The sequence below is a fragment of the Camelus ferus genome, chromosome 27, assembly GCF_009834535.1.
Source record: "Camelus ferus isolate YT-003-E chromosome 27, BCGSAC_Cfer_1.0, whole genome shotgun sequence".
In the NCBI taxonomy this organism is placed as follows: domain Eukaryota; kingdom Metazoa; phylum Chordata; class Mammalia; order Artiodactyla; family Camelidae; genus Camelus; species Camelus ferus.
The window spans coordinates 5,038,764-5,053,620 of record NC_045722.1 but is presented as its reverse complement, the minus strand read 5'-3'; the positions used below and the strand labels follow the sequence as shown (position 1 = coordinate 5,053,620).

At 38.6% G+C, this 14,857-nt stretch overlaps 1 protein-coding gene across 4 annotated transcripts in view; it reads left to right on the top strand.

Moving 5' to 3' along the window:
* PTPN9 (protein tyrosine phosphatase non-receptor type 9) overlaps positions 1-14,857 on the top strand; it is a 63,592-nt gene that overhangs the window by 16,235 nt on the left and 32,500 nt on the right. For all 4 annotated transcript variants that reach the window (XM_032469047.1, XM_032469048.1, XM_032469050.1 and 1 more), the window contains exon 2: positions 13,806-13,949. In XM_032469047.1, the coding sequence (XP_032324938.1) occupies positions 13,806-13,949 (144 nt within the window). The remainder of the gene's footprint in view (positions 1-13,805; positions 13,950-14,857) is intronic.

The following is a 14,857-nucleotide window of genomic DNA, read 5'->3' as shown; positions in this document are numbered from 1 at the left end:
TTTCAAACTTGGTCGTGGACAAGAATCATCTGGGGATCTTGGTAACATGCAGGTTCTGATTCAGCAGGTTTGTGGTGGGGCCTGTGGTCCGCATTTCAGACTTCCCAGGTAATGCCGGTACTCCTGGTTTGCAAAACTTCATTTTGAGTAGCTCTGGTGTACAGTACAGTCCTTTACTTTTCAGTCTAGTGTATTCTTTCTTGAAAGACTTGTTTTCAGGAAATCACTTCTAGTGATCACTGTTCCCCTTCCTAAAAGCTCAAAACCCACCTTTAAAAAAAAAGAATCTGTTGGCCAGGACTAGGTGTGTATGTATGTAAAGAAAGATCAGTTGTGCAGTTTACCAAGGATTGGTGTCAAGACTGTCAGGGACTGGGAACTTTTGTAGCCCTCAGTAGATGCCCCCGCCTCTTGAATTGGGACCATGTTTGCTCATCCTTTAAGTTCCACAGCAAATGTTCATCGGGCTCCCCTCAAGTCCTCAGGACGGTCAGGTTTTGCAGGTCTGGAGGCTTGAACTGATTTGGAATAATTAGGGGCTCTACTACTTTGAGCTCAGTTCTTTCCACAAGGCTCGTTCTTCCCTCTTCAAGCTGAAGGTTGTGCTTGTTGATAGAGAAATGGAAGAAGTAGGGGTTGATGTCTACAGTTCTCGCAGAGCCCTTTCTGTTATCCTTAGTTTTATTGACGGGCCTTGGCTCGTTCTGGGCTGTGACTGGCACTTTTCTTTTAGGTCAGAACCACCACTCTGTTATCTGTTTTTTAATTGTGCCCTCTTCCTTTGTACATATCTGTTTGTGGGTGTGCTTTTAACATCTGTGCTCATTGGAGAATGCTCTGCAACTATACTACTGGCTTCTTCAGATTGTTCTCATTTTAAATTTGAATTGGTATAATTCATAATTAATTGCGTAACTGGTTATCAGAATTTCATTTTTGAAGATTTCTTTATTAAAGATTTCTTTAAAAAACAATGCCAGCAGCTATCCTCTCTTTAGATTTATATTATGAGATTTTAATTTTGTAAAATCTACATTTTGAAAGAATTATAGTGCACAACAGATAAAAATGTGAGCTCTCCAGAGTCAGAAAATCTGGGTTCTGATTCAGGTTCTACCAGTTTTTTTGTTTGAGGGCCTTGAGCAAGTTACTTAACAGTTAGAAATCTTAGTTTTCTCATCTGTAATATGGGGATAATGAAAGTAGCCACCTCCTAGGGCCATTGAGAGGATTTGAGATACCCTGTAAAACTCAGTATCTGACTGATGGTTAAAACTTGATACCCAGTAAATACTAGCTATTTTTAATAGCTTATTTTGTTAATGGTCTGGTATTGTTTACTGATATGTAGTAACATTTAAATAATGCCTTTGTGGGTAGCCAATTATTGGATTGTGTGAGGTAGGCAGGTATTATCCTTTTTTGAATGATGAAACTATGGCATGAAGAGTTTTGACTGACCTAAGGGCACATAGATGTGGCAGAACTGGCTCTTTTATCCAGGATTAGTGATGCCACATCTAGGACTTGCTTTCTTAACTTCATCCTTCTGATAGCACTTAGCTGTTGGCTATCACATTTTCTTTTTTTCCCCTTTTATTTCTTTTAATGAAATGTAGTTGGCATTCAATATTGTGTTAGTTTCAGGTGTACAACACTGGTAATTTGACATTTACATGTATTACAAACTCAGGAACAGCCAGATGGAAGAGGTGCATAGGGCAAGGTATATGGGACTTCCACATCCTCTCCAGGCCCTGGTGCACTACTCTCCCCAAATCTCCACATGTTCACCAACCCAGAAGCTCCTTGGTTATCACACTTTCAAAGATTACATGGTTACTTGGAGACCTTTTCAATTTTTCAACTAGTCTACTTGGTCTGGATTAAGTCCAGTGTAGTAGTTCCCTCATCCTTTTAGAATGAAACTGTTAGCAAGATTTTATCAGATTTTCTATCCTTTACCCCCTTTTAAGATAAATTTGATATCCACGAAATGATGAGGTGCTTGAAGTTCCCTGTCTCTAACATCATTATCATCATGCCAATTTTGGAATCCGAATCAAGAAGGTAATAAATATTCTCCATTACTGAGCAGGCTGAAGGTACTTCAACCACTGTATCATGTCCATTACTCTCTTTTGTCTTCATTCAGAAATTCTTTAGTGTGGCTAATGAATTTCTACTGGGGAATATCACTCTGAGACACACTGCCATCCTGCATTCCAGTTCAAGATGTGAATGAGATTTGCCTATCCATTGACATAATGCATTCACAGATTCATTAAAACTCAGATTTTCATGGGTAGGAACTGTGTCTTACTTATTTCATAAAATTAATAAACTTTAAATTAACTTATTTTGGTTATCTCTGTTATAAATGTCTGAAGTTAAGATATTGGTAACTTAATTCTCAGATTTTTTTGTGTGACTTAATAGTTGCCTCTCCCATTGTTTTTCTTCTTATGTCATTTCTGATATTCTTTCCCAGTTTGATCCAGGAATTTCTTTCTCTATTTTCTACTGGCAAGTATTCAGACAAACATGTTCTTCCTGCTCCCTGTGAACAACACTCTCCTAGCAGGCTGAGAGCCCATCATCATCCATATGTTTACTCATCGGAATGGTGCCCAGCACTGTGCTTGATGTTGAATATGCCTTTGTGAGCATGGACCCCTGCACCTCCCAAACTTACAGGCCAACAGGAGTAGGCAGACAATATGAGAAGCTTTTATAATATTGTATGTGGGTGGAAGGCAGTAAAGCGTTCCAGGATGAAGTGGGATTTAGACTGATACCTAAAGGGTGACTAGGAGTAAACCAGGGTTGGGAATAGGGAGGAGGAGAAGGATGTTCCAGCATGATCTGGAAAGTCAACTCCAATTTATTGACAGACATTCACGTTCCTCCTTTTTCTCCTAAAGTGTCAGCCACCAATTGGAAAAAGAGGTAAAAATGCTCACTAAAGGCCTCCCCCACCTCCTGGGTCCTCTAAGTCCTTTAGATTTTTTTTTCCCTTAGAAAGACTTTCAGGGTTTCTTCTGGTTTTGTGGTTCACCCCCTTATTAACCAGCTGGAATGGGTAGCAGTTGGCAAACTGCCTTTGGGTTCTTTCTAATGGAGAGTAACCAACTATAAAACTCCTCCCCCGACTCCCTCCCTCCAACCCCCCAACTTGGGTAACTTTGCTCTTGCTAATGTTGAGGAGCTTCCTGTTTATTTTCCAAATTTCTGTTTTTTTTTCCCCTGTGTTTCTCTTCTATGGTGTATTCTGCCCCTCAACCTCTTGATGTGAATTTTTTCCTATGACAATTTAGAAATGTTTACTTCCTTGCTTGCTTGTTGAATTATTTCCTCTATTGTTTTTGAGAGTTCTTTGTCCTCTTTGATGATTTTTGCCTGGAGAGTGGTTTTTAAACCTGAGAGGAGAGATGCCAGCCTGTGTTTAGTAGCCTTTGGCAAAGCCCTCCAGCAGGAAAGCGAGTGTGGCGTAATTTCTGCAGTACCTTGGAGCATCCTCTGTTTAGTGCTAAAGGTTCCTAAAAGCAGCTATAATCCTTTACCCTTTTCTAGACCTCCCTAACTCGTTGTTTGGCCTTGATAAGAAGACTATCAACAAACTCATAATTTGGTGGCATAGTTTAAGTACTTTTTAAAGTATAATGTTCAGATATCCTTATATAGATTTTAGTTAAAGACCATATAAAATTAATACAATATTTTTTGGTAGATCATATAGTCACATGATTTAAACTTAAAAGGTACAGAGGAGAATCTAGTAAATATTCTCCCTATTGCGATGTCTCTCAGCCACCTACCTAATTCTCCTGAGACAACCAATTACCATTTCTTGTATATCCTTGCAGAGTAACTTTGTGCATAAACACCTACCATACATAGTATCTGATAAGATGAATGATATGTATCCTGTATTCTTCAAGGCCACTTAGTAGGTAGAAAGACTATAGGATTTGAAAAGGCTTGAATTCAAACCTCAAAACCTCAGCTCCGCCATTTATTAGCCGAGTGACCTTGGGCAGCTTGCTTAGGCTGTGTATGCTTTGATTTCTTTGTATGGTTAATAATACTTAGCATGCCAAGGCTATTTGAGTATGGTATATATACAGTTCCTTCTTTGATGCATGTTAAATGCTTCACAAATGGTTAATACTTTACTATTTCTTGCTGGACCACACTCTTTGGCCTGTGTGAACTGGGAGGGGCAAAGCCTTGCTCTAACAAGTGAATGGATTGAATTGCCTTCTTTACTGTAATGCGTGACGAATGCTGTCTACTTATGGAAGGGAATCATGAGCCAAGGGAAACATAAGTAGCAATTTGAAAGGAATAGAACATTTTTTGTTTGTCAGGTATTGAAAGATAGTATTCGTGGTCTGGGGCCTTCACATTGGGCTGGTGGAGTGCTGATAAACCCTAACCCTTCACTTCCGCTGGTAGGAAGTCATTAACACTGAGGAGCTGTTCATGTTTAAGAACTCGATTAACTCTGGCCCTTCAGTATTGCTTGAAGCTTTGGACTCTATGGGAAGCTTGATTTGGTCAGCCTGACTTTGGATTTCCTGCTATTCAGTGCCCATTGTGATGTTAGTCCTTTAATAGGAGTTAAGCTTTTATTCTTTTTGGTTCTTACACAATGCTTGATGTAATGGATGGAAGAGTCTCGAATTTCAGAACCATTCCTGTTTGGTTTCAGCAGGAGGATGGTGTTAGGCCTTCCTTCATGGTTATCTGCACTTAGCATTGTAGGTAGGATTTGCCGGGCTTTGAGTTTGAAGTTTCCTTGGTCTCTTAATGGGTAAAAGAGAGTTTATGTCTTTTGACACATAGATACCAAAATAAAGAGAACTGATGTTGTGCTGATACACTTTAAGAAAAAATCTGAATATCCACTGTGCAAGATTCTGTGCTGGATGTTTTAAGCAGCTGGTTGTGAGTTCCCAAAATACTGTTATCCAGATTGCTGTTAATGATTTATCTTTCAGAAACAAATTATATTTACTGTATCTTCTCTGAAGGGACTTGGTATTTAGTGTATTGGTAGAGGAGGCTTACTTGGAGAACCACTGGAAGGTAGGAGTGTCTACCCATTTGAACATGTGGACTTAGGAATCGTATGTCGTGTGTTGTTTATTAGGAAGTGTGAAATACAGAATTTCTTACAGGTAAGGTGCAAGGAATCAAAAAAATTTAGAGACATTAAAATATCCCATAGTTTCACTTTTTGAAGGAAAGCATTAAAAATCAATAACAAATTAAAGTGAAACTGATTTTTTTAAAAATTTGGTCCATGGAAATATAGACAATAAATAGGGACAATGAAGGAAAACTGAATAGAAATCAGTTAGACTTGAACTCACTGTAAATATTTTAAAAAAATAAAGTGAAGCAGGTCTGATTCTAAGCACTACCTCCGTTGCCTTCTTGTGTATATTTTTCAGTTGCTGTAAGAATGATCCAGGAACTAATCCGAGCTGGACGTAGACTAGGAGTAAAGGTCACTGAAATGTTGACAGTTTTTACTTGGTTAATTATCTGTGGTCTATTCATTTTTTTAATGGAAAAAAGTCATAACAAATGTAAAGGTCAGTTACTGCGTTTAAAATGAGAACCATTTACAAATTAGAAATGGCTGCACAGATTTGGTTTTCCCATCCAGCCTTTTCTTTCCTTTTTTTCTTGGTTAGGACTTTGGAGGGCTGCCCATTGGAGGGCTCCCCCCCCCCCCATTTTGAGAAAGTTTTGGGGGAGGGAAATAGCTCAATGGTGGAGTGCATGCTTAGCAGGCATGAGGTCCTGGGTTCAATCCCTAATACCTCCATTACAAAAAAGTTTTTAGTGCCAGAAATTACTGTAGTATAACTTAAGTAACATTGGTAATAAGTTAAGTAAGCAAATAGGAATATTTTGGATTAATTTGAAATTCATGTATACTTTTCCACTTTATTTTTTTCTGGAAGAAAATGTAATAAAATAACATGGAAACAAAAGAATGAAAGATTTTTCATTCATTGTTTTACAGACTGATACCATGTTTGCGGTGTCTAACTTTTTAACAGAAAACTATGATGTGCTTGGATGGATGCATAGTGGTCCATTGTATGGACGTTCCATAATTTATTCATTTCCTAGTTTATTGTTGGTCATTTAGATTATTTCCAATATTTTGCTGTTGGAAACAATGCTACAATGAGTAACTATTTATCCTGTATTCAGTGTAGCATTGTTTCTAATGGCAAAATATTAGAAACAGCACTCTGTGTGTATGTGTATGTATCTGTCTTTTACTGTGATGTTTATATTTTGTACAGTGGATTCCTAGAAGTAGTAGTATGGGACGTAGGGTTTGCACATTTAAAACTATGCTAGTTAAGTGCCAACTTAATATGAAGGAGTGGTGTAAATTACATAGTTGTCACATTGTGTGAAAGCACTCATTTCCCATATTCTTACCAATACTATTTGTTGTCAGTCTTTTTAATTTTTTGTCATTTGATAGGCGAAAATGATACCCCTTTTATTTATCTTTTAAAATCTATAAATTCTATTTACCTTTTGGTTAGGTTGTGCATGGACATGGTTTAAAAGAAGTGAAAATTAATAGTTTGCCCTCTCACTCTGTTTCCTAGCTGCAAGTTGTTTCCTCTTCTCAGAGGTGACTAATATTACCAGTTTTTTTGTGTGTGTATTCTCCTACAAATATTTTATGTGTATGTGAACAAATTCATATAATATACTTTTCCTATTAATTGACATATCACTTGTATCATATATATATATACATAAAGGATTGTATATAGAAATTCTGTATATACATAGGTTTACTTCTGAATTTTATTCTCCACTTTAAAGTTTTTGTCTTTATGAGGCAGGTGTCTTTTTGTCTTCCTGTATTAAATGACCTTTAGTACAATGTTACTGGTAGTGGTGATAGAAGGCCTCCTGGCCTTCCCATCTTTAATAGAAAAAAAAATGCTTTTAATGTTTCACCATTTAGTAAGATGATTGCTTAGGTTTCTGTTAGATAATCCTTATCAAATTAAGGTAGTTTTTTCTATTCCTAGTTTGCTAATTAATAAAAAAAATCATAATGGATGCTGAACTGTATTCAGTGCATTCTCAGCATTTGTTGAGAAGGTTATATACTTTTTCTCCTTTAATATCTGTTGATATAGAAAGTTGCTTTGGTAGATGTCTTTGTGTTAAACTGGTTTTTCATTCCTGGGATAAGCCCTCTTTGGTTACGATGTGTTTGTCCTCTATTTTACTGCTCTTTCTACAACATGAGAGTTACCATGAAGGTTTAATAGAACGTGGCATGAAAATTATCTGAGCCTGTTGGTTTTTTTTTCCTTGGTTTTTTTTTTTTCCTCTTTTTTTTTTTTTTTGGTAGGGGATGTTTCACAACTCTTATTTTTTAATTCACATTTCTTTGATACTCAGTGGTCACTAATATTTCTAAAAGTAAATCTTAAAAGTTCCTTTGTTCTTCCTCTGCTACCCTCCAAATGTTAATGTTCTTCAGAGTTATGTTGTTCGTTATTCATTCATACATATTTATTAGATATTATTGGAGATACTTATTTATGCCAGGCACAGTGCTAGGAACTACGTGAATAAAACAGACATGATCCCTGACTTCACGGAGCTTTCCTCACTGCTGCGAGATGTTTTCCTTCCAGTCTGGCTTCCCCACTGCTATTTTTAGCTGGGAGAGGAGGACTAAACTGATTTCATCCCTTTGCTTAAAGATCTCTGTTGAGTCCTTCATGTCTATAGGGCCACATCTGGAATCTGGAGCACAGCATACAAGGGCTTTTCCAGTGTGGTTCAGCCTCCACGTCAGCCCATCTCCCACTAATCAGATACACACTGGCCACACTGGCCACCCTGTATCCCAGTAACCCGTTCTTTCATGACTCTGCCTTTACACATTTTGTTTTCTCTAACGAGAGTACTTGTCTTTTCCAGGCAAATTTCTGCTCATCCTTCAAGGCACTCTCTAAAAAGATTTGTTTTTAATTCTCCTAGAGAGAGTTTGAATCCCATAGCACTGTTCATAGATCTGTCTTAGAACTATCAGTTATATGATGATGACCTATTTATACGTGTCTCCATGTTTAAATGACTGTAAACTGCTCAGAATGGGGTCTTTATCTCACTAAATTATGTCTCCTTGACAGCTACTGTACTGCTTAGCACAGAGTAGGCCTTCAGCAAATACTTGTGAATGCTTGGTTGACTAACATGAGTGCTGCCTGAAGGAGCTCTACTGTTCTGACACTACTGCTGCTAATCACGGCAGGCTGCCAGAGCGGAAACCGTTCTCCGAACTAAAACAATATGTACTTGAATGGTCCCTCTGTTTTCTCTCCTTCGCCTAAGACTTGTGTGTGTGAGTATATGTATGGTTAGTTGTGGGGACACATACTTAGAAAAGTATGTATTTATTCCTATTTTTCTGTGGACTTTAATTTTTAAGTTATTAAAAACATGGAAACAGCTTTAGGATGACGGGATTTTGGGTGATCTTTTCCTTCTTTGCAAATTTTCTTTATTACATTATTATTTCTTTCTTTGAAGTATAGTCAGTTATAATGTGTCAATTTCTGGTGTACAGCATAATGTCCCAGTCATGCATATACATACATATATTCACTTTCATATTCTTTTTCATTAAAGGTTATTACAAGATACTGAATATAGTTCCCTGTGTGATACCAAAGAAATTTGTTTTTTAATCTATTTTTATGTGTAGTGCTGAAACATTATTTTATAACATGATAAAATCAGAAGTTTTTCTTAATACTTTTTCCAAGTTGCAATAAAACCCTATTTAAGAAAATACTCTTTTAAAATCACATTTTAAGAAAAGGCGAAGTTTTCTTGATAAAATTAAATTATTTGAGATTAATCAGTAAATATTAATTCAGAGACTAGTTTATTTCCATGTTTGGCATAATAACAAAGGGATAATGGAAAGATCATTGTGTTTAGTTTGAAAATTTAACCATGGGGTGGCGGGAGGGAGGGATAAATTGGGAGTTTGGGATTCACATATCCAAACTACTATGTACAGAACAGATAAACAACAAGGTCCTATTGTATAGCCCAGGAAACTGTGTTGATGGTTTGTAGTAACCTGTAATGAAAAAGAATATGTATATATTTATATGTATGACTGAATCACTAAGTTATACACTAGAAACTAATACAATATTGTAAATCAACTATACTTCAATTTAAAAAAGTGGGGAAAAGAAAATTCAGCAAACTTCACGTTGCTGTATTATAGCAAGCTAGTGTGTCTTAGCTCAGACTGTTTCCTGGCATATTGATAGGGACTGGAGGGATTAATAGAGATAACAAGACAATAATTCACAATGAAGGAAAGGTGGGAAAACAGGCATACGAGTAAGGTAGTTTACTAATGCATTTGTACCGAAATTGATGGAGAAATGGCGTATTTGCTGAAATACAGAGGTAACCTCACATTTGGTTAAAGGCAGACAATGAGTCTTACATTGAATCACTTTCCTCATTTAGGTATTCATTGCAGGGTGACTGACTGCATTTTTTGCGTGGTGTTTATCCTGCACAAAGTTGTTTCTATATTAGAATGAGAAATAGTCTCAAGTCAGTTTGATTCTGTTATAGAGGACTTATGCTCAGGATGGCAGTGTTAATCCCCAGAGCTGCCAGTGTAGAGACAAAAGGATTTAGAGATGGAAGCAGTGGTATAAGTACTTCTGGACGTGGCTTTTTTCCTGTGTTGCCACAGAGCCCTGAATGAGAAGTTGCTCCTTTAAAGGCTTCTGTCTTGCCGTTGAACATGTATTGAAGGTTTCTAATTTAAATTTATGCTTTTGGATAAAATGGATTAGAGAGATTGGGTTGCTACAAGCTTAAGAGAAACAACAGAGGTTCCTTGATTCTGAGGAACTCCATTTCTGTTGAAAGAAGTTTCAGTGTGAAATGACTGGAGTAAAGAAAAAAAGAGAATGAACATCCACTCAGAGACTACCTACCAGATGCCAGGTACTTTGGTGGATGCTTTCTATCCGTTGTCTTGTTCAAGTTTTATCTTTTCATGAGGAAATAGAGGCTCAGAGAGGTTGTGACTTGCCCAAATGTCACACAGGAGTGAGTGAGAGGATGGGTTCTTTCTGACTCTTAAACCCACTAGACTGCTAGACTCATTTCTTGGTGGTTAGGTGGCTGACATCCCAGGAGTTTATTTTAAGAGTAGGATTCTTATGGGTCTGGCTCTTCACTCTCTCCCACATTGTCTTGGATTTAAGGTGCTACCTGTGGAACTGAGAACGCAGGATTTTAGGTACTAATTGTGGAACTGAGTGTGCCAGCACGTTTTTCTTGACCTTTTGGGTTGCTACCTGTGGAACTGAGAACGCAGGATTTTAGGTACTAATTGTGGAACTGAGTGTGCCAGCACGTTTTTCTTGACCTTTTGGGTTGCTACCTGTGGAACTGAGAATGCAGGATTTTAGGTACTAATTGTGGAACTGAGTGTGCCAGCACGTTTTTCTTGACCTTTTGGGTTGCTACCTGTGGAACTGAGAACGCAGGATTTTAGGTACTAATTGTGGAACTGAGTGTGCTAGCACGTTTTTCTTGACCTTTTGGGTTGCTAGCCCCTTGCCTAGTACTTATTTCAAAATTGTAGCTGCTCTTGGGAGCTTGGTATAGCATGAAGCTGTGTTGGTTTTCTTCTCTCCTATACCATATTTCAACACCAGTAGATAGTGTCCAGGGTGGAATCTCCTTAACAGATTTCTCAGCCATTTTATAGTGGTTTCTCTGGTCTCTTTCTCCTCATGGCCTTGGTGAAGAAACTTGTTTCTGTTGATTTAAACTGATTGTGGGAGAAGTATGTAATTACAGTAAGCTTTGACTCTGCTGAAACAAATCTTGCCCGTGTGTAACAAGCTGGTTAAGGGGTTGAGGAGAGTTGTAAATGGTAATGTTAGTTTTTCTGTACATTAGTTCAGACCTTTTCCCAAAGTAAGACCAAGCTGTTTGAACTGTGACCACTCCTTAGCTGCCAGGTGTTGACAACTTGTGGTTACTCTTAAGCCTAGATAGATTCAAACCATTGACTTTAAGCTGAATTATTTTGTAAGCTGTGACTCACTTTTTGGCTCATTCTTCACCAGGAAATACACTGAATATTAATTTCAGGAATGTCAATTATCCCTTCTGAAGAGTGTGTTGCTCATTAAAATTTCTGGGATTTGTTTTCCTGGTAACAAACAGAACCCCAAGTTGGCCCATACTTTAGTGGTTGCGCCAAGTCCTTGTGTGAATGAAGGGGAGATCTGACTCACTGTTGGGAGAAAGGCTGTTGAAGATGAGACCATCCTTTCTGGCTTCTGTAAGAGATTCATCTCTTTCACCAGAGGAATGGGGTGCAGGAGGGTGAATTTGAGGCTGAGCATAGCAGGTGTTATGTGTGTATTTATGTCTGTAAATATCACATCACTGTTTATAGTACACTGGACTCTCTTCATGCAAGGCCTAGTCAGGCCAAATTAGGAGGAATTGTTCCCGTGCTTAAAGCCAAGAATAACATCCTGACCAGCAGGGGACAGAGGTCAGCTCAAGGCAGCAGCTCTTGGAAGCTTCAGGACGTTACGAACCTTGAAGGCACAGAGATTAATAAGAAGGCAGCTAATATAGATGTACTTTGAAGGAAGTGTGAAACCTGTATGTCTCTTACTGGGGCTTGGCTTATTTATGAAAAATGAAAAATCATCTTAACAGTTGGATATGTGATGAGTTCATACCACCTTCTGATCATTTAACTGAATATTCCCTTCCTGTCTGCATATTGATGTCTTTTTACTCTTTTCATTAGAAAAAGGGAAAAAGTATGTTCTATTTTGGTGTTTTATTCTACAAGCAGTTTCAGATAAGCGCAAGAGAGGGCTGGCTTTAAAAGATGATATGTTAATTAAAAAACAAATAGCCTTTAGAAAACCTCCTGGAAGCCTTCCGGACTGAAGTTCTGTTTCCAGGGTCTTTCTGTGCCGGCGTCTCTTCTTTTCCCTTCCGTCTTTTCTCATTCTAATGCTGGCCACTCACCCCGCAGAGGCCACTCGAACTGGTTTCTGGTGGAGCGTTCCGAGTTCATCCTGTTGTCTTCTCGGGGGCTCACTTCTCCGGTCTGACTTCAGCTGGTTCTGGGCCAAAGTGATCGTCTGAAAGCTTTTCTTCATAGCTTTTATTTCTGGGCTTTTTTAATTTATGCATCTTGCCTGATTAGTTTTGCTGGTTTTCTCCTTTTCCAGTTGCTGTGAGGTATGTTGCCTCAGGTGGAGGGTTCCAAAGCTCAGGTGCAGCCTCAGGCCTCTTAGATTTTACTCTGGTTTATAAAGTGCCTTCTTCCTTTCCTAGAAATTGAGGAAGCAGGTACTCTGTTGGGAGGTATTGCTGACTCTCCTGGGGCTCTAGTTTGCTAGTTGTTTAAACATGTATGTAGCAATTTAGATTGTGTTTGCAAGGTAGGACTTGTTGCCAAAACTCTGAAGTAGGTCATTACTGTTACCCTTTGTCCCCTGTCTTTCAATTGAAAAATTAGAGGTGGAAAGAGAATTATCTTGTCCATGGTCGCATAGTAGGTTGGTCTTACACCTTTTGAAGCAAACCTCATTTTTGTGTTTTTTATACTTAGCACAGATATGTACAGATAGTTAATAAATACATAATAGTTTAATAAATACATCTTAACTGTGGGGTTGATTGGTTGATCAGTTAAATTTCAGAACTCTCATCAAGTTGATCACATTTTGGGCCAATATGTGAGAAAAGTTTCTAGTTAGAGGAGACCAAATAGCCAGGCAGAAAGTGTTTACCAATTTAGAACACATGCAGAAAAACCCCAATGTAAATCCTGTTCTAAAAAGAAGAAACAGGGTAGTTTGGCTAGATCAGAGACTGGTTATAAATGTAAGGCGAAGTAGAATGAGAAAGGATAGAAGAGCATGGGTTAATCAGGAGATAAGAACAGTTATGGAAATAGGCATCTTGCCAGCTTGGGATCAAACAGTGATAATGAAAATTTCCCACTCCTCCAAAGTAGGCTCTCTGCCCCCGCTGGCCTTCCCCAGACCGCTATCCAGAGGAGCTGGACCCTAGCGTCAAGCTCTGGGGGGCTGCCATAGGAAGCACGAAGAGGTCTCGTGGGGTTGGGGTCAGTCAGTGCAAAGAGCAGTCGGCCTTCTGATTTGTTAAATTCTTCTTAATAGTTTTGCTGTGCTCAAATAGTGTCTCTAATTCCAAAGCCAAAACCGTTTTCTGATTGTGTGCGACTGGCTTTTGGGACCAAAGCAGCAGCTGCGCTACACTGTGCATTGTGCAATAACCCTTTACAGGCTCACCCGCCGTTTCGGGTTTTTTTTTAAACCTTGAAAAACAACAACAACAAAAAATAAACTTTGGTGGGTTTTTTCCACCCTTTGGAGCCAGTAGTTTGCCTCTCATTTGGGAGCCTTGATCTCCCCCCTCATTATTTCTTCATGCATCCCTGCAGTGCTAAGTAAACCCTGCTGTCTGAACCTGGCTCTGGCTTCTGACCTCACTGAGTTTTATGAATTTTAATGATTCCTGGTTTCATGTCTGTTCACAGCTTTTGTTTTTTCCTGCTCCCTGTAGTGAACTTTGGGTTCAGGCTTGCTTGGGGAAAGTTTTTTTTTTTTTCTTGCTTGTTTTTTGTTTCTGTAAATATATTCTTTACTTACTAATTACTCTTTATTTTCTTTGTCAAACAGGCCACGAAGCAGTTTCTTGAAGAGATTAACAAGTGGACAGTTCAGTACAACGTCTCCCCTCTCTCTTGGAACGTGGCCGTCAAGTTCCTGATGGCCCGGAAGTTTGATGTGCTCCGCGCCATAGAGTTGTTCCACTGCTACAGAGTACGTAGCTCGGGAATGGCCCTGACCTGTGACACCTGGACTCTCTGTGTTGCTGTTCTCTCTGCCACACTCTCCGTGTGGTAGTTCTCTGAGTGTTCTCCCCACTCCCATAAAGAAAGTAGAGCAATCATTTGCAGCAACATGGATGGACTTGGAGCGCATTATGCTGACTGAAATAAGTCAGATAGAAAGACAAATACTTTGTGATACCACTTATATGTGGAATCTAAAAAATACAGCAGACGAGTGAGTATAACAAAAAAGAAACAGACTCGCAGATACAGAGAATGAACTAGTGGTGACCAGTGGGGGGAGGAAAGGAGGGAGGGGCAATATAGGGGAAGGAGGGATTATACGAAGTCATGTGTGGGAAACTTTTGAAAATTGTAAAGAACTATAGAACTTAAAAGAATCTTCATTCAATTAAAAAAAAAAGTGGATCAATACCCAAGAGCCTTGGAGTCAAAATCCTTCTGAAGAGACAGAATCTCCCTAAATAAATTTTTGTAAAAAGAGGGGAAGAAGGGATAAGAAGCACTAGGATTAGTTTAAGATGAAAACTCATTTACACCCATTTTGTGGGTCACCTTATTCAATATTCATTCCTTTATTCATTAGATATTTATTTGGTATCTACTATGTTCTAGGTGCAGAGATTACTATTTAGAAAGAGAGTAAACAACAATTATAAAAATGTTATGATAGGGCAGTACTGGGTTCTGTGGAAGCACATTTAGTTCGGAGGGTCAAGGAAGCTTTCCTGAAGGAAATGACTTCTAAATTAAGATCTGAAGAATGAATAGAAATCAGACAGGCATGGGAGTATCACAGAGAGAACAGGAAGTTTAGATGCCCAGGGTCAAGAGAGAAACTGAGGAGGGGAGGGTATAGCTTAGTAGTAGAGTGCG